Below are 21166 nucleotides of genomic sequence, written 5' to 3'. Positions count from 1 at the left end.
ACACACACACACACACACACACACACACACACACACACACACACACACACAGAGAGAGAGAGAGAGAGAGAGAGAGAGAGAGAGAGAGAGAGAGAGAGAGAGAGAGAGAGAGATGCAATACTAGTGTGTTGGGACAAAACAAACAGTCCCTACAATCTCCTGCTAGCGGAAAGGCGTTAAAGTGTTGCCCTGCAAGAAACAAATCAAAGCTTTGATCATTTTTCTGTGGCTCTGACAAAGATAAGGATGAAAAAAAGACACATGCAAATTATTTTGGCCAAGAGTAATTAACTAATTATGTGTTGAGAAAAAAATAAAACAATGTTCACATGAGTCACTGGATGTGTTTTTTGTCCTTTGTTCAACTTTCTGGCACACCCTGTGTGCTTCCTTTCTTGCTTAAAAGAAATACACACTGGAAAATATGCTTAGCATTTGGAGCTAAGGGGACAGACACATTAATGCAAAGTTTGCTGTTCCATATTTAAATGCCGCATAAGTGAAACTCAGGACTTGCCTGTGTTATTCTAGAATTATCCTTTTATTGTCCTCTTTCTAGGCAGAATATTATCATGAATAACATTCTTCTTATTATTACACTGTATTTATATTCCAACTCCTTCCTCTTGTGAGGAGCCCAAGGGCTTACATAGCTCCATTTTATCCTCACAACAACAACCCTGTGAAGTAGCTTGGCCTGGGAGGCTGTGCCTGACCCCAGGTCATCCAGGGAGCTTCATGGGCAAGTCTCCCAGCTCTCCAGTCCTAACCACCACACCACACTGATTTTCAGAAAGCTTCATCTGCCGTGGATAAGTCTAGAGTGTGAATTTTGGAACTGCACCATGAAGCCCCCCTCAGTCAAGAGGGATGCTTTTGCCTCAGCCATTTGGTATGCTCTGATTTGCTTATCAGCTAGGAAGTGGATGGGCAGGTGAATACCGTGGACACGTCCTATCCCCAACCCACCCAGAATAGTGGGTGAGGAAAGCAACACAGAGAACTGTCCTCTACTGGGCCAGTTGACGAAACATGGCGGGTGACTTAACCCACAAAGAGCTACAATGCATGCAGCCACTATTTTGAATACGCAACCCCCAAATGGGTTGTGGTGTGTCATGTGACCACTGCATAACCTTACTACTCACTGGGATTGGATGAGGGTTCTTTAAACCTACAAATAACCTACAATTGCTGGGTATGCATGCCATGCCAGTACACATACTCTGAGCAGCAGCCACAGGTACTCCTGAGATATGCTGTGTTCCTGGGAGTTAAATAACTCACAGTAAGGACAGTGAGTCAGGTGAACCAGGTCATGGAAAAGCACGTGCTCTACCACTGGCACGGGGACAGCTACACCCTCTTGCACAAACTCCAGACTTTTGATGACATGGGGAAGGTTTTCAGGTCAGCTTGACACTGGGGGAAGGAGAGAGAGATGATTTCTGCTGTACCTACCAACAAAATCAAGAAATATAGAAGATATGGCAGCTCAGGAAGACAGATGTATTACTCTTGGACAACTTTCCTCACTCCTTAGGGAAAATTCTAAATATCTGAACTACTTCCACAAGCTAATGACAGGTCACTCTTAAAACAGCTCGTCTGGCTGTACTGCAATTATCAGCATTGCTGACAAGCAAACAAATTAATGAATACATCAAAGCAAACTCCTTGGAGTATGTTTATGCATTTGGATGCTGAAATGGGGAAGGCTGCTTATTTCAGATGTCAACCCAACCTTTAAAGAAAAATAAAACATTATTTTTTGTACCAATGCCAGCTTTAATTAACCAATATAATTCACAAAAATTTGCATATTACCCAAACTGCACTATAGGTGTCATTTTGAGATGGTGGCTTAATGTGAAAATTACTTGTAATCCAATAAACAAAAACTGCCACACCCTCTTAGATAGAGAGGATAGTTTTCTATTTAATTTGTTCATGTACTATTACACCAGAACCCAAAATAACCACAAAAAATAAACAAATGTGTCTTGGATTTTCATCCCCACAGTTCCATCAATAGTATGAATATCTGACATGTCTATAGCCCTTCTCTGAGTTTTTAGATTGTTGCACTAATCCAACAGCAACACAGTAAATTAGGTGAGAAATATCATTTCGCCACATTGCTGACAGAGTGGCGGCAGGGGGAGAGATGGGGGGATTGCCCAACCCTTAGGCCCTGAAGGCCACGAGTTCATGTCTGAGGTGAAATCCAAACTGGGTACTTCCCTTCCTTATTTAATACGTTGCACCCACTTCTGTTGATTCATCTGCTGCTTAAACTAATTAAAGACTATACTCATGCTACTTGGTTTTGCACCCAGTTCTTTACCTGGAAGGGGGGCGGGGAGGACAACGTGTTCTTGTATTCTATGTATGGCTAAGGTTGTAGCCTTTGCCTCATTACTCTGCTTGAATTTAAAGTAATGACAGATAACACGGGAATTTCCAGCTCTATTCCGATTGATAATAAGCAAATGGTTCTCTGGAAGGAACAAAATACAGCTTCCTGTGGATTCAGGTAAGCTTAGAAATGGTCCTGTTCCTAAAAGACCATTAGCTAAAATTACACTGGTTTTCATTGGAGAAGAGCCTCACAAGTGCTGACATGCATTGCATGTCATGTGATACATAATAATACTCTTAAACCAGTCCTGACATAATATCTCCCAAAGCATAATAACCACAATTGACTGCTTTAGTTAAGAACTAGCCAGAAGCAAAACAGAGCCATGTAAAAGTAGATTTAGCCATAAATACCTCAACAATGTTTTATGCCACTTTGTCTTAAAAAAATAAAAAAGCAGTCCCATAATACTTAACATGGACGGGGGAAAAATCCCACCAAACTATGTCCTTTACTATTGTATGGGGGCTGTGAATTAGTTATTTCATAGCCCCACAGCTGCCAATGCTGTAAATTATGCAGCCACCAAGAAGCATTAAGGAGGAATAATAACAATTTAAATGAAAGCTGATGTAATTCATGATAAACAGTCATTGGAAAGTATTACTTTGTTTTCTCCCCACTTTTTTCTTTTTTTTAACGTGGGTTTAATCTGAAGAATGAGTCCATATTCTGACATAAATCGCTTCTCTTTTCCATTGTGTTAGCTTTAGGAATGTTGGCACTCACACTGGATTAAAAAAAACCCTCTTCTGTTCACAATAATTACTGATCTCACAGTATGAAGACCTCAGGGAATGTAACAATGTAAATTTGATAGTGTTATTGATTGAAAACTCTTCCAAACACAAAATGCAGGAAGCCCTTCTAAAGCTCCCAACACGAAACACAAAAGGCATGCAGGGTGGTCCAAGAGGAGGCCAGAACTTCGAGATAATGTATAAACAAAGATGCTGTCTAAAGAAAGCACATGTAACAGATGGCTTAAAATAAGCCCCAATATATAGGATGTCATCATACTTACAAAGGTGTAACAGCCCTTTCCTAGTCGTTGTCCCCCTCCCGCCCCCCACTACATGGATTCTTAGCTAGCCTGCCCTGATGGGGCAGTAATTCTATTAAGAACCAAATGGAAGCCTTGGGTTGAGTTTGCCATAATTGCTGTTCTGGCCAATTTATTTCAAATACAGTCCCTCTGACCCCACACACAGGCAGATCTGCCAGCCTCCTCTTATTCCCCAAAATGCAAGCTATTTTACATGGAAGAGCAACTGTTCTGTTAGGTGCCCTTCCTAGCTCTTTTCCTGGGGCTTCGCTTCACCATATGCAAATTGTTTTCACTTCATGGAATAACTCAGTGATGTGTCCTTTAAAAGGTAAAGATGTAGGGATTTAATCATTATTATCACCATCGGTTTGCAGGGACTTGGGGGGGTTGAAATGGGAACTTCAGGGTTTGAGGGTCAGTGTTGCTACTGGGGCAGGAGTTTAGGGTAAAGGTCCAGGACATTGCAGGAGGGTCCTTAAATGCAGCAAGGTCATATCACCTAAAGGTTACACAACACAGTTGGAATTAAAATGAGTTTGCTGACCGCTGTTGCAGCTGGGACCTAGCCTAGAGACTGACTGAGAACTCTGCTCATTCAGGTAAGAGCTCCCTTCAGGTGAGATGGGAAATAAAGGGAAGCTGTATCATTTCTGCAAATTGACACAAGATACGAAGACTTCAGGATGGCCAGATTAGGATAAATCCTGGAAGCCTGGATTTCTTCCCTTGCCCAGGGCTTGTGTTGCCCCAGTTCTAAGGGGATTCTGAGTGACAGAACAGAAACTACGGACACGGGTCTCGCTCGTCCTTTTCTGGCTGAGAGATCAACTGTTACCATATCATGCCTTTGGAAACTCTGAAAGCACAGCAAGCGTTTCACATATGAGATAACAGAAGGGTTCCTGTGGTTTAGGAACTAGGGCAAAGCTAAGGAGATCTGGCCTTCTAGCAGGTCTGCCACAGACTTCCGGTGGATTATTTTTAGGCAGGAAAAGAAGTTATGACTTTATACTGCACTCTTGCAATGTTTCGATTTCATCAAAAGGGGCAGGGTTAAGTCTGCCTGCAGTGTATCTGTCACTCCAAATATAGTGCAATTTAAATAGATGTCCTTTTCATACACCCAGTCAGGAAAGTAGGCTTTACAATTACGAGGTGTTAAAGATTGTGTGATGATTATTTCATATTGGCATGATCTACTTGGCCCTTCAATGTATTGACGTAAATGCGCTTTTTTTCAAAGACTTTTCAAAGCTACTCTTTCTTATGGATTATGGCTGTTTATTATTTAGATAGTCACGTCCAAAACCCACAAATGTGCTGTGCTCCAACCCCTTGATGCTCGGGTCCCTCCTTCAGAGGTAAATGCCCCCCCCTTAGAACATAACCTAACTGGAAGTCAGAAGAACATGGAAAAAGCTGATTTGGCCCTGGATTGGGAAATGAGGCATCCAACACAGCTTTTACCACATGATGGCTGGTGCTACGTGTTACGGCTTCAGCAAAGGCGAACTCTCATGCAGTGATCATATTAAACATACTATCTGCATGGCAGCTATCATGTGTATTGTGGGGGCAGAAGGGAACTTAGACCTTCCAACTACCTTCTTTACTGGGGGATGCCCTTAAATAAAGAATTGCAGTGGTACCAATGCAATCATCAAAAGCAAAGCAGTATGTCACCAAGAAAGATATTACAGGTTCAGAATACAGGAATCAGACTGTTCTTAAGTCTGTACCTGAATCAGAAGAAAGTACCAAAGTATAAAGACAAAACAAGTTATTACAAGTGTGTATTTGCACTAGAGGTGCTATTGCTGGGACATGTCTTATCATCAGTCTAACTGGTGTCAATTCAGGACAACATGAATGTGGATTAAATTAGAGCAGTGCCGCAGGAGGGAGGCACACTGTGACCCCATTATCTATGATTTTTATGCTTAGAGAATGCAACTATTTTACACATTACAATGAATGACAGCATGTTAAAATGTGCAAATATTTATTCTGGGTTTATGGGAAACGGGAAGCAATTAAAGCCAAAAATGTTTAGAATGAAGAAATCATTTAACAAAAGCAATTATGCTAGGCATATCAGCTGCTCTGTCTTCACATTGTTATTCCAAAGTGTACACAAATCTATCACTGTTGTGTTTTTTAAAAAGGAGCTATATGTATTATTTCACAACTGTAAATCAATCATCATATGCAACATCTGGGGACCATTAATAGTGTACTCCACAGCTGGATTAACAAAATAAGTGACTAGATTTGGCCAAGAATTCAAAACATTTCCAGTTTCCTCATTTAAAGAGACTTCAAATTTATGCTACTGAGAAAGCTTTCTTATATACACTTAGATATACACACATGCATACAGCATAGCTTTGCTATTCCTTCATTGTACTTTCCTGTGGCTATGTCCTTTTTTCTGTTTTTGTGACAGTTAAGAAATGCAGCATTTAGCTAAGTCACTGAACCTGGAGTTTCAGAGATTTGGATGTTTTTCAGACTGCAAAGGTGCCACATTTAAGCTGCACCTGAAGAGGACTCACAATCCATACAAATACAAATAAATTCCCATGGTACAGTGTATTGCTAAATCATAATGCTAAATAATGCTAAATGTTTTGGCCTTGCCTGGTTGAGATATTAGCAAGTTTCCTGGTTAAGTAAAGTCTAGGCATACCAGGTATGAGGCACTAGACTGTGAGTGGGTTCACACATCACACTAAACCACACTGCAAGTAAGTCACAGCGCATCGGCTGTTCACAAAACAATCCATCGTCTCAGGCTTGCTTAGCAAGCAGTGAATCCACGGTGGCTTCCCAGCCTTTGAATCTGCAAACATTTGTACCATTTTTGAAATGGTCAGTAACTGCAGTAGAATGGTCCAAAAAGGGGATCTGAAAGGCAGGATGAGTTAATAATTCACTTAAAATCAAGAAAGATATTGTTTCCTCCTTGGTGAATGTACTCCCCTGGCCACCCCTCTTTTATCTTACTGCTATTTCTCTCCCACTGTGCAATTAGGGGTACATTATTCAACAGGCAGACTCACCTTGAAAATGCTCATAGTCATAAGCCATGCAGATGCAAAGAACCAACAAAATAATAATAGTTTTATGTTTAGAAATGACTCCAATTCCACAGTTTTTCTAATTCTCAATTTTTTAAGGCACCAAAAAATCATCAAGTAGCCAAGTGACAGTCCCTCTGAAATTCCAAATTGGTGTTGGCAGAAGGGCGCCCACTGGCAAAATTGTGAAAAGGCTTTTTGGGCTCTTTCTGAGTGGCTGGATTTGCATAGCACAACAAACCATGGTGTGCATCAACAACCCTAAAATAACCCCTGGATTATGACAGAAGCTTGTTTGTAAAATAAGCCTTTCTTGGGTTGCCCATGGTGGATTGTCATGTTGTGCAAACCAGGTCACTATCTTACTTTCCTATCTGCCTACCGTTTCTTTGCATCTAGTCATAAACAGCTCTTCTTATGGCTTACCTCATGGAGGATCTACTGGAAATTAATGACCCTTATATTTTTCATTTTCCTTATTGGGCAGTAAAGTACATGCATTTTCAAAAGCTTACTCAAGAATATTAACCAAAGGCTGAATCATAACCAGCTTGTAAAATTTTCTTTGCTGATACATTTCTGTTTAATACAAATTACTAGCTTACCAGAAAAAGCAATCTTTTCAGGAATATTTTACCATCCTAGCCGATGTGGGTGTTTGAAAGGAAATGAGTGCATGGATGAAGTCTAGTCATGCGTGAATGCAAATAAAGTGGGATCATGATGAAGAAGCAGCCCCCTTTGATCTTCTGTTTGTGGCCTTTTCTGTAAAGGGGTAAAGTTGCCACTAATGCAGCCCTGCCTTCTGGTTGACTGGGAAAGAGCTGGTTCTTATTAAGTGTTTTGGAAGACTTGTGGCCCCCCAATTTTACACAGCATTTTACTGCGCAAAAGTCTTATCTCTTATTAATTCATCTTTACAGTGAGAGAGTGAGGTAGGTCACTGATATTCTTGTAGAGAGAGGAAAAGCACTTAAGTTCTTAGGTTAACATTTAGCATCCATATTAGCAATTCCTAGAGAGGGCTCCTTTGGACATGCACTAGGATTGTCTTATGGCCTGTTTGGCCAGGTTCTACCTGGATTCCAGCCATGCTACTTGATCTCCATTTGCAGTATTAGCTGGCCTGGACCCCCAGTTTTCTCTAAAAACAAGAACAGCAGCATACAAGATTGGCATGCTTATCTGGAAGAAAGACTTAATGGAGTAAGTTCTTTTGGACCCCCCTGATTTTCTGCCCATAGAAAGCAATGGAAAAATCCAAAATTTTAGTGGAGCTGTGATGGGGTAGCCACATATTCACCCCAAACAATGGTAGCTGAAAAGACAGGCGTCTATGGGCTTTTTAACCAAGGCCATGCAAGAAGTGGAAGAAGCAGAAGAAGATCCAGCATTTATACTAATTTTAAAAATTCTCCTCCCACTGAAAATATTATCATCATACTTATAAGGTAGGATTGCTTGGTAAATTGCTATGAACTACCCAGAGAGCTCTTGGGCAGCAGAGAAATAAATAAAATAAAATAAAATAAAATAAAATGCTACAGTAAAAGTTATCACCCTCATTCCTCCAGCTCATCCAGTAGCCACATGTGTACCAAAACTTCATCCCAGCAGAGTACCACATGACCATCCAAATCAACCCTCAAGGTTACGTGTCACTTTTCCAACTTCTGTGGTGATGATGGCTTCGTTTCTATCCCAGAAAGCCAGCGATGCAACAGGTTAGATGGCAGAAGAAACTGCACCTAACTAAAAGTCTGCATTAGCACCTGTTTCACAGAATCATAGCTTGCCTTCTTACACTTCACCCCTGCAGCACAAGCGCATGGTGTTTATTATGGGGTGACCATCCCCTCATTCCTGCCCAACAATCCAAAGCAGATCATGCACCTGTGTCAGTTGGGTAGGAAGCGTCTTTTAGGCAGGGTCTTCTGTTGGCCTTAGAAGAAACTAGGCTTTCTTTCTGGAGACCATACTACAAGGTCTGCCTGGGGAGCAGGAAGAAGCCCACTCATGCAAATCTCCAAAATTAGCCCACTCTCTGTTGACTGTGGCGATCCTATGATCACCAAGCCCACAATTTCTGACTGGATTCCTTAAATCTTGATCCTCGCCCCCATTACAAACCCGAACCCACTTATTGCACTGCCTCTTAAGTTGCAGAACAGACTCAGTTCCTAACCCTCAACCCTGAAGAAAAGAGGACAAAGAATACTAACCATGAACATGCTAAAATGGTTATAATGTGCATGATATGCACTTCTGGCCATAAAGAATTGGATTTGGAGTGGCAACCCTACATGCACAGGTTCAACAACATTTTCATGGTAAATTCAATAGGACTTCTGGGGAAGCCTGGCAATCCTGGAAACTTAGCAGAAGCTCTTGAGCGAGAAAACCACCTCTCCCAAGAGACTATGAAGGTGCATCTGAGGGTTCACTCTCAGTTCACACCGGATAACGCGATGGCTTTGGTACTGTAACACTGGCACATGAGGTAGAGGAGTTCAGTGATGCTCCTTGGAGTAGGACTGTCAAAGAAGTAAGGGGCTTTTGCTGGCAACCCGAAGCAGGTGCATTTACCTGATGCAAAAGACAATGCCTCCCACACCAATTTGACTTGTTGTCACATTTTATAAATATATGTGCAAATACATGTATTAGGAATGTACGAGGAATCTCTTTAGTGAGGAAATTCCACTGGATGCATTAGTTTCAGTCCACTTTGTAGCAGCACCGAGTCCACGTTTCTGGCAAGCATGCCCACCATTCATGGACATTTGCTAGGAACCAGGGAGGATAAAATCAATTATTTTAAAAAAATATTTTTAAAATTTAAATTGGAGTTTTGATTTAAATTGGATTTTTTAAATAAAATGCTTTTTGAGGAAAAATCTATCTAAAGATAGTTTTCCATTTAAGATACATTATAGTCCAAAGGTTATTCATCATGAAATAAGGATATAATTTAATGATGTAGCATGAGGCTGTATAGTCATGCAATCTTTAAATTTTTTGGTAAATGAATTCCATTAATCCATGCACAATGTTGTACTCTTCCAGAGGTTTCTGTAAGATTATTGGGCAATTTTTCTATCTAGAAACTCTTATCACAGATGCTTGGTTTTACACTTCTCAAAACTGAATTTGTGTCTGCAACAATCACATGCCTCTTCTTTATAGCAAAAATGTTATAAAATAAACATACAGAGTTGAGAAAAAAGACCTTAATCCCATTGTTCCTTTGCAAATCCATGTACACAGAATCAACCCCTTACCTCTTAAGTGCTAAGTTTCAAAAAATTCAATGAGAACAAGACATTTGGGAGTGGAATAGATCTGAGGAGGAAGGGCAAGCACTAAAAATGAAAGTGAAACCTTTGAGCAGAATGCTCCACAAGTCTCTGGATCCTTTTGTATAGAGACTGAGATTTATCATATCATTTTTTCGCTGGCGGAGAAACCCTTATAATACCAGCAGGCTGGAAAAGATATGTCTGGGGATATTTTAATGAAGTTCCTCTACCTACAGGTAAGACAGGCATGTATGCAAATTGTGTGGAAAACCCTGATTTCATTCATTCATTCATTTATATTGCGATTTATACCCTGCTTTTTTCCTACAAAGGGCTCAAGGCAGCTTACATCATTCTCCTCCTCCATCTTATCCCCACAACAACAACCCTGTGAGGTAGGGTTGGACTGAGAGGCTGTGATTGACCCAAAGTCACCCAGTTGGCTCCATGGCTGAGCAGGGACTAGAACCCAGATCGCCTGAGTCCCATCGCCTGAAGCTCTATACAGTCAGTAAAAACTAGACCAGGAGCTGACTGTGGCTCAGATCATGAGCTTCTTGTTGCAAAATTTAGGCTTAAATTGAAGAAAGTAGGGAAAAGCACTAGGCCACTCAGGTATGACCTAAATTGTATCCCTGATGAATATACAGTAGAGGTGACAAATAGATTTAAGGAATTAGATCTGATAGACAGAGTGCCTGAAGAACTATGGACAGAGGTTCGCAACATTGTACAAGAGGTAGCAACTAAAACCATCCCAAAGAAAAAGAAATGCAGGAAAGCAAAATGGCTGTCTGAGGAACTTTACAAAGAGCTGAGGAAAGAAGGGAAGCGAAAGGCAAGGGAGAAAGATACACCCAATTGAATGCAGAATTCCAGAGAATAGCTAGATGAGATAAGAATGCCTTCTTAAATGAACAGTGGAAAGAAACAGAAGAAAACAATAGAATAGAGAGGACCAGAGATCTCTTCAAGAAAATGGGAGATATGAAGGGAATGTTTCATGCAAAGATGGGCATGATAAAGGACCAAAATGGCAGGGACCTAACAGAGGCAGAAGAGATTAAGAAGAGGTGGCAAGATTACACAGAGGAACTATACAAGAAAGAGCTCAACGTCCCTGATAAGCACGATGGGGTGGTCACTGACCTAGAGCCAGACATCTTGGAATGTGAAGTCAAATGGGCCTTAGGAAGTCTGAGCAACAACAAAGCTAGTGGAGGTGACAGTATTCCAGCTGAGCTATTCAAAATCTTAAAAGACGATGCAGTAAAAGTGCTACACTCAATATGCCAGCAAATGTGGAAAACTCAACAGTGGCCACAGGATTGGAAAAGGTCAGTTTACATTCCCATCCCAAAGAAGGGCAACGCCAAAGAATGTTCAAACTACCACACCAATGCACTCATTTCACATGCTAGCAAAGTTATGCTCAAAATCCTACAAGCTCGGCTCCAGCTGTATGTGGACCGAGAACTACCAGAAGTACAGGCAGGATTTCGAAGAGGGAGAGGAACTAGAGATCAAATTGTCAACATACACTGTATCATGGAGAAAGCTAGGGAGTTCCAGAAAAACATCTACTTCTGCTTCATTGACTATGCTAAAGCCTTTGATTGTGTGGATCACAACAAATTGTGGCAAGTTCTTAAAGAGATGGGAGTACCAGACCATCTTATTTGTCTCTTGAGAAACCGATATGTGGGTCAAGAAGCAACAGTGAGAACTGGACACAGAACCATTGACTGGTTCAAAATTGAGAAAGTAATTCGGCAAGGCTGTATACTGTCGCCCTACCCATTTAACTTATATGCAGAGCACATCATGAGAAAGGTGGAGCTAGATGAATCACCAGCTGGAATTAAGATTGCTGGGAGAAATATCAACAACCTCAGATATGCAGATGATACCACTCTCATGACAGAAAGTGAAGAGGAACTAAAGAGCATCTTGATGCAGGTGAAGGAGGAGAGCGCAAAAGTTGGCTTGAAACTCAACATTAAGAAAACTAAGATCATGGCATCCGGTCCTCTCACTTCCTGGCAAATAGAAGGGGAAGAAATGGAGGTAGTGACAGATTTTATTTTCCTGGGCTCCAAGATCACTGCAGATGGGGACTGCAGCCAAGCAATTAAAAGACACCTCCTGGGGAGGAAAGCTATGGCAAATCTAGACAGCATACTAAAAAGCAGAGACATCACCTTGACAACAAAAGTGCGTATAGTCAAGGCTATGGTTTTCCCAGCTGCAATGTATGGCTGTGAAAGTTGGACCATAAGGAAGGGTGAGCATCGAAGGATTGAGGCCTTTGAATTGTGGTGCTGGAGGAGACTCCTGCAAGTCCCTTGGACAGCAAGGCGATCAAACCGGTCAGTCTTAGAGGAGATCAACCCTGACTGCTCTTTAGAAGGCCAGATCCTGAAGATGTAACTCAAATACTTTGGCCACCTAATGAGAAGGAAGGACTCCCTTGAGAAGAGCCTAATGCTGGGAACAATAGATGGCAAAAGAAGAAGGGGACGGCAGAGAATGAGGTGGCTGGATGGAGTCACTGAAGCAGTCGGCTTGAGCTTAAATGGACTCCAGGGGATGGTGGAGGACAGGAAGTCCTGGAGGAATGTTGTCCATGAGGTCGCAACGGGTCGGACATGACTTCGCCACTAACAACAACAACAAACTGTGTTACTGAGAACTGACAAAACTAATATGTCTGCTCACATCCCTATCTCTACTTCTACAGTCCCCTTTTGCTTAAGGTCCTGCTCTTTATTTTTCTGAGTTCAGAAATGTGAGGGGAAAAGTCACTGAAGTACAACATGTTTTTGTTTAAAATTCATTTGAAAGGGCAATTGTGCAAAGCGTTTCTTTCCAGTAAAGCTTTCTAGAAAGTATAGTAGTTCATATGCTGTGGAGAAGGTTTCTTTGCAACAAACTCTATCTGACACTTAGCTGCAGGGTGACTCCAAGATGGTATTATAAATATTGTACATAGATGCATTCATTCTCTGATAATGCATAATTCCAACCCAAGTCCTTGGACTACAGTAAGTGTATTGCCAGGTTGCTTTGCATCACAGACTTCTATGCTGTTTATCATGTCTTCTATATATCCAAAATATATTATTATTGTTGATTATTCTTAATTATCTCATTTCTGGTTCCTGAGGCTTAGCCTCCTCTTTCAGCTTTTAAGAGAAAGCTTTTAGCTTTCTGGGCATCCTTTCCTTCAGCCTCTTTTCTATGCATGTTTAGACAGAAAAAACTGCAGTATGCTGAAAACTGTACACTGTTTTCCTTCCTAAACATGCATAGGATTGCACCTTTGGCAGCTGAAAAAAAGGATGGAAAAAAAAGAAAAAGGAAAAAAGGAAACTCTAAGAATTCTGCCAGTTCAAGGCATATGGTCTATTTTTACATCTTGGAAGAATTTTACTCACATTCCTGAAATCTAGCCCATGTCTCAGATCACAGTACCTTAAGGTAATCCATTTATCTACTATACCACCATGCTTGTGTTTAGATTTAGCTGTCATCTCTTTATACATGTGACATCAATCTACATGGTATCAGTATAAACTGTTTGTGTAACCCAGTATACTACATTCTATTGTCCTGTCAGTGGGGGGAAAGGATAAAACCATACTTTATCAGCAGTATGCCATCAAGGTAATGAAAATGACACACTGCATTTGATAGTATGGAAGGTGAAAGAAACTGAAGGGCTCAATTCACTGTATACTACGGACTTACTCAACAGACCCTGCAGTCCTCAGTCCATTATGAGAGCAATCTGTCAAACATCCCTCATTAATCTCAATGAGTCCTTCACAGAGAGTAGCTCATATGATTTGTAACAAATATTAAAGAGGAATGTGAAATTAAATCCAATTGTGACTACACATACTGTTGGGTCAGGGATGTGTATCTGGAAGTGTAACCATTTTCTTGCAAAAATACAAGCATCATTCCCACACAGTCCTCAAAGGCGTTTATACAATTGCGCAAACCAAAACTGCACGCACATTTCTATCCCCTCGCCCAGGGGTTTTGTTTGGCACCAGCAGCACATACTATGCAAGAGCTACCTGTTTGTTGGCCCAATTACGGCCCATCTATCTGTCCCACACTTGTAGGGAGCCCCTACAAGTGTGGGTCAAATCATAACACCTGCAGTTACAGCAGCTGAAACCTCTCATAATGATGTGAACACAATTGTGACAGACCAGGTTGTAATCCCAGAAGCCAGCTAGTGGAGGCTTCATAATAATTTACTCAGAGGTTTATTTCATGACTGAGGGTGGTACTCCTGTGCAGAGCACACCAAAGGAATTTCTGTAGCGCCAAGGAACATGCATGGATGCTTGCGGAAAGCAAGCTGAAGACTCACAGAAATGTCTCTGATGACAAAGGAATAGCAATGGTGAGATTATTTTCATTCACTGCCGGTGCATCAAGGATCAGAAAGCAAATCCGGGGTGCTAAAACACCATCTGATTATATTGCTATTATAATGTAATAATAGCTGGTGAAAATCACTATACGGTTAACATAACAATGTTTTATAATGCCATAACGAATTGTGATGTTCATAGAAGCTCCAACTGTGATACTTTTTAAAGTGCCAACAGTTTGGCAACATGGTAATTAATCTCAGCTGGTTGCGTACATAGCTGTGTCTGCTTATCATTCATTGTTACCAAAATTTCTTGGTTATCTGCCATACACTGCAAGACTAATATCTGAATACCTGCAGCGATCAGACATATGAACAACTTGGTATGGTAACAGCAAGCAAAAATTTGGTTAGCTGCATGTCAAGCTTAAAGCAAGCTTACTTAGGAGTACGTTCCACTGAAATCAATGGGACTTCTCATCAAAATCAAGCAACAGCCAAATTTTATATTCCATGCCAGAGTTTCCATCATTAAGGCTTGCTGCTCGATACTGTGATGATTATATTTAATGAGCATCTGGAAAGGTCACTCCTTTGATACAGTAGAGAAAACTTCAAGAAAATATTAGGAGAAATGTCTGAATGGTGGCAAGCAAAGGAGGTTGATCCCTTGCTGGATTGTTTCAAGCAGGGACTGGACTGCCTTCGACATTTCCTATATCCAGCATGGGGCTGACCTAGATAGCTTAGGCTTTTTTCCACTAAGTTACTTCATAACTGAATAGGAACCTACACACAAAGTCCACACGATCTGTTTGCCACTAAATGAGTGGACATTTCTATGCAAAGGGTCCAGTTCTGTATGTAGTAAATTATGGCACAACCTGTGGCTCACCTTAGTTTCAGTCATATAATTACATATGGCAGCTTTCTTTATACATTTACATTAATGCTGTATGTAACAATTCTGTAGGTGGTTTAGGGTTTTCATTATAATGCTTGCAATTATCATTTTAAATAACAGAAAGCTAAATAAAATGTAGTTCTAGTTCTGTAGTTTTATGGCCTGTTCTGAAAGTAATATACTTGAATTTTATTTTTAATTATATTTTATCTGTATTGAGAATATGCTGGGCTCAATAGTTACGGATCCTTTGTGCGCCTGGAAGCTTCCTTTCCTTTCCCTCAACCTACAGCCTGCCACATATACAGTCTACGCACTAAGGATATTGGTGAAATGTTTCAGTTTTAAAAGAGCATGCCACAAGTCCTCAGTAGAATGGAGCTCTGCAATCCTAAAATTTTTAGGGCTGCAATCTGCAGCCCTAAAAATGCCATCAAGGTAATAGGCTGCAGTTCTCACACACACTCTTTAACCACGACCGTGTCCTGTTGAGACTAAACTGTTGAGAGTAAGCTTTAAATTTTGATGATGTTCCAGATCTGGTCTGAGCTAACAGCCCCACTCACTTATGTGGGTCAACTTAAGTAAGCAATGTAACATGGGAGCAGCCCATGGAACAAGTCATGTAAAACAGCAGCTCCCCTTCTACAAAAAAGAACATCTTAAACTGCAACTTAGAAGCAGAACGACTTTCTTTACCAAAGGCTGAAGATAAAGTTGGATGATTCTTACGTGCAGGTCCTTGATACAATAAAAGCAAAAGAGGAAACTGTTGACGAGTCAGCTATTTAAAAGTCCCTACAACGTGCTGAAAAGGCTACTCCATCGTTTTAAATTTCATAGGTAACCACTTCAAGCAGCAAAAGCAGCTGCGGTGGAAATGTTGAGGCAGCCCACGGATGCATGAATAGCTGGGTGCATAGAGCTTTGTCGGACTGCAGTCATGTAAGTCAGATGGAGCAACTGAGATGTAGGTCCATATTTTAGGGTCCACAGAATAAGACAATTTGGTGGGCCACAGAGAACAAGCACCCTCGCTCACATACATATTTAAGGACAACTGGAATCGATACTGTCAAAATAACTCATTATGCATCTTTAAAAAAAAAATTCCTTCAATTTACACTAGATACCAGAGCAAGGCATATTGCTCTCTGAAGATGTGTTTTGCTTGTGATAAATAGCTATTTTTAAAATATGAAGGCTACAAATAGTTATGGATGCATCCTTCGTCTCCAAGTGAAGATGGAATACTGCTGGCATCCAGAAATTGAAATATACACATATTTGCAACTTTTGAAAGGTTCATCTTTTAATACAGCCTCCCAGATGCAGGAATGGAAGCTTTTTCAACAAACAAAGTGGTTTGAACTTGCAAAAAGTAAGAGAAAAAATGACTTACCAAACTCATCACAGATGCTCTCATTTTCAATAAGAGTTGGGTGATCAAATGTATCTCGACAGTAGAGGATTTGTGGGTTTTTGCTGATTACGGCAATGCCCCCAAGGGCTAGCACAAACTGGTCTGCTTGGACAGAGGATGGCTTGCCCTGAATGCGTTTCAGCATGGAACGATAGCGGCAGTACTGTGGATAGCTGAGGATCAGAACATTTGAATCTTCATCAGCCTCACCTACAAGAGAAGTATTGAAGCAGCTTTTATTTATTGCTCTGCCACGTTATCTTAAACATTAGCCAGGAATGTGGACAGTGTGTCAGATTCTCAGCCTAAACCCATTACAGTGTTCTCTGGTGGGGCACAAGGAAGGAGAAAAAAATGCAAACAGACAGAGGATGTAAAGCAGTGCTACCTCCCCATATTCAATTCCTTTCTCTGCCATTCTATTCTCTATTCTTCCCCCTTCTGCAATAACCTAAAAATATTTCTCTTGCTGTGAAGATAAATCAACACAGATGTTACCCAACACCTGCACAGAATAAGCATAATAGAGACTTTACTACTGCAAGTGGAGGCATGTACACAGTATACATAGATGCCCAGAGGAAAGGTTTTGCTTTGCATTTTGTTTTGCTTTGTTTTTAAGGTCAGATAGTTAACTATGATTAAACTAGCCGTAATAGCATTTCTCCCATCACACGTTATCCCATCAGAAGCAGTGCCGTCAGATGGGACACGCCAAGTACAATCAGGCAGTGCAGAAATCTGAGGGCACAGATTGTAGCCTCTAGTGCAAAATCCAATGCATTGCACAAAACCAAGATCGTGCTATTGTTTGTTTTAAAAAACAAACACATTTCTGGTCTTTGATGGTGGAGTAAAACAAAAATCCACAATGATGGTTTTGCCAAATTTCAGACACCGGAGAGGATCAGGATGGACACACCAGGAGTCAGACATTAGGGCTGGAATAGTTACTGCATCTTCCTCATATCCACAATCCTTACTGTCTTGCTCACAGCAATTAAAAATGAGAGGCATGCAATCAAACAGCCCAGTGTGACTAATGTGAAGCATTCTGAATATTTGACACCTGGCTACAGCTTGTTATGTCATGGGAATCCAAAGCACAGGTGAAATACAGTCCATGGGTTCTGCAAAGGTTGTTTAATCCTTGCACAATCCAGGATGCATGGTTCATACATGACAAACTACAGCTGGGCACTGAATAGGCTCTCCCTACCCAACACAGGGGCAGGCACTACAACTACAGATGACTGTGTGAACTACAGATAATGGGTTGTGCAAAGGTTGTTTAGCCCTTGCACAACTCCCGCTGCTATTTTTGAGTAGCATACTCTCACTGAATATGCAAATCCTCCTCAATATGTGGGTAGGCACTGCAAGCCACTGTGGCTTTAAATAAACAAGGCAGAGAGAGGTGCTTTGTTCATGCAAACTAGAGCACTGAATATGTATACTACATTTTGGAATTTATTCCAATTCCCTAATTTCAAATTGTTATAAAAATGGCGTACATCACTTATTGCTTCTTAATTATGATGGTACTGACAAAATATGTTCTTCAATACATTTGGGGGGTTATGGCATTTTATTCTTGTCACTTAATTCATTATGTTAACAAATGTTCCAGTACAATGGCCATTTAATATCAAACTGCAACTTTTCTCATCTTTGCAGTTTTAAGCTTGCTGCCTTTAACAATCCACTTCTGGGTTTCCCTGACCTCTTTCCAAAACCACCCAACCAGCATACTGCTGTTGATAAGATAATAGGCTAAGATTAAATAAGCCATCAGTCCAGTTCTCTAAAAAATAAATATACAGCACATATTGTCAAGGGAATTAACCGAGAGGAAGATTCAAAAAAGCTGAATTTGCTGATCCAAGAAATACAATAACTGAAATGGAGCCTTTTGAAATATCACAGCATTGCTTTATCAGCCATTAATGAATGGCACAGACAACCGATGGATCACATGAACCAGCCAAAGATATTGGTCTGACCTTTTAAAACAGAGCAGGCCAACAGTCACCTGCATTTCAGTTTCCTTCCACTTCATTCCTTATAAACAGTCACTGATGCCATATTTCTATGCATAGCTTATTCATGAAGGTCAGCAATGACCTTGCGTAGCTTACACACTATAGTCCACTGAAGGGGCCTCATCCTTATTTCTAAAATGATGAACTCCATAGCTACAGAATAGGCAATTCCTCTATTTTGCACTGCTTGCAACCTCCCAGAGCACTTCCACAATATAGTCAGTTTTCTTGCAAAAAAGAGCTTTAAGGTTGAGGCCTTTTTTTCCCTTTCCATATTATGTATGTATGTATGAATGTATGTATGGAGTTGGCAGGAGCGAGCTAATCTTCAAAGGAACATCAGTTCTCTAAACAGCAAAAGCATATCCTGGGAGCTCACTCAAAGATCACTTATTGTCAGCCACTGAAAAACTGGAGACATATTTGTTTTCTATCGGCTATATTCAAAAGTCTATTCCCCCATCCTTTTCTCCTACCATACTCCGATTTTAGCCTCTACCATGCAGGTAGGTCTATACTCCTGGCTGTAGGAACATCATGATGACAAATGCCACTTAGGAAAATATCTACAAAGGTCTAGGGAGGTGTGCCTTGTTTGCATGGAGATAGCAAACTTATATCTGGCCCGTACCACTTCAGTCTGCAAGGATAGAAAATGTAAGCGCCAATATAAAGTTTGAAGCTCTTTAGCTCAGATACAGCATTGTGGTAAGAATTAAGCCACCATGCTGTTAGGCTGACATGACACAAGTGGTTCTTTAAGAATATGATTCTTCCATATTTATATGTGTTTAGCATGACATGACCATTCATAACTTTGTTAGGAACAATAAAATTAATCTTGCTAAATGTGAGGTTGCCATCCATGATCATAGTAGTAGCTCAATGACAAGCTGCATGTGGTAAGCCAGTTTTCTTCTACAAAATTCCTGGATGGAAACCGTACCTTAAACATGAGTAGTCTCTCTGTAGCCCTGAAGATACCCTATCAGTCCACAATCATAAGGGCAGAAATCATCAAAAGTTGGGGCAAAGCACCTGATTTGGGTTTTAAACAACTCAACTCTTCGTATTCTTTACCACTTTTGCCATTATGTTTTCAAACTTTCAACCTATAAAAGAGCTTGAAACATTCACATTTTCTGAAATACAGTCTAGGTATTTCAGACTTCTAAAAGGAGTGCATTACTAGAGAGAACACCACTCAAAACACTTAGTGTTCTTTGCCCCTGTTAACAGAAGGAGGCTGCAAGATTTTATCTATATTCATCTGTGTGATTCAACATGGAGAAACGTAAGCTAGCTCTTGGTCAAAGCTCTTAAGTTGTGCTTGAAAGAGTCGCACGCAGCATTGAACATTGTGTGCCATGCTGCAGCTTGCAAGAATGCCATTTTTAGATCTGTTCTCCTGGAAGGAATCGCTTTTCTAGGTACTGTGCCTTTCATCCTCCTACAGAGTAAGTTGCAGAAACTAAAACAATTCCTTGCTTGCAATTCCTTTCTTTGTCGAAGGGCACCTGAAAGGCAGGCATAGAAAAGAGAAAATTGTTCTGGAGGAGCAAAATCTGATGACTATAACATTCTTTACACACACGCACTACCTGTAAGACTGAAGATGTATAGTCACAAAGTACCTTCCTGTACTCCACAAAATGTCCCAAGAACTCATAACTAAAGACCATACCATCAGTCAAGTTTAATTGTCTTGATTCTCATAATCAGAGGAGCTGTCCTACATTTGGATTCTGCTTGTCCAAGGAGTCCAATTTGAATTGGAGCTTCAAAGAACCCTATTAAATTGGGCTGTCAGAGAGAAAGGGTGTCTTGTCTAAGATGCCCATCATGCTTCACAGCGGAAGGAGGACTCAAACCTGAATTCCCCATTGTCAAATTCATAGTGATCACCATAGCTCAGAACCAGGAAGGGCTTCTGCTATGACTTTGCAAACCACAGCCTGCCAGAAATGTTCTCACAACTGGACGAAGGGACAGACTCACTACAAGACAGTTCCTCCATATTCATATTCATATGAATTCTCCTATTAGTTTGAGCTCTTGAAGGTGCAGACTGTAAGTCTGGCTCAGTGCTGCACTGTCTCTTTAAACAGGTATTGTTGCCTTCAGCCTGGATATGAGACCACATTTTCCTTATGTGTCAGGATGTGGTAAAGGTTTTTGTCAAGGTATACATAAACGTATCATATAAACCTTTGTTACAAACCTCTTGTTTCCGGTAAAGCACATGATGAACTGACTGTATAAAAGTGCTGCAAACTATGTTGTGGCATTCTGATGACATTTTAAAGCAACCCAGTCACTAAAAAGTAATGCACTGTTTGCATAATAACAATAATTGTTATTATTGAATTCATCCTCATCATTTTTATCTTCGACTTCTACTAACATAACCCCTACTTACAGAAACAAACAATGAAAAACTCAAAATGCCAAGACAAACTAGACAATGCATGACCAATAAGTGCTTTGCAAGGTATTCTCCCCCCTTGCTTTATTTCCAAAAGGTTCAACAGATCAATCTAAACAGAGACAAAGAT

The 21166-nt window shown here is 40.7% G+C and overlaps 1 protein-coding gene across 2 annotated transcripts in view; it reads right to left on the bottom strand.

Moving 5' to 3' along the window:
- The window catches only part of ARID5B (AT-rich interaction domain 5B), a 235607-nt gene that overhangs the window by 99266 nt on the left and 115175 nt on the right, over positions 1–21166 (bottom strand). For both annotated transcript variants that reach the window (XM_044420400.1, XM_044420399.1), the window contains one exon: positions 16549–16779. In XM_044420400.1, coding sequence (XP_044276335.1) covers positions 16549–16779 — 231 coding nt within the window. The remainder of the gene's footprint in view (positions 1–16548; positions 16780–21166) is intronic.

The sequence above is a fragment of the Varanus komodoensis genome, unplaced genomic scaffold (genome assembly GCF_004798865.1).
Source record: "Varanus komodoensis strain SLA01 unplaced genomic scaffold, ASM479886v1 scaffold11, whole genome shotgun sequence".
Lineage (NCBI taxonomy): Eukaryota > Metazoa > Chordata > Lepidosauria > Squamata > Varanidae > Varanus > Varanus komodoensis.
The sequence above is the reverse complement of the archived record's forward strand: the minus strand, read 5'-3'. Positions and strand labels throughout refer to the sequence as shown.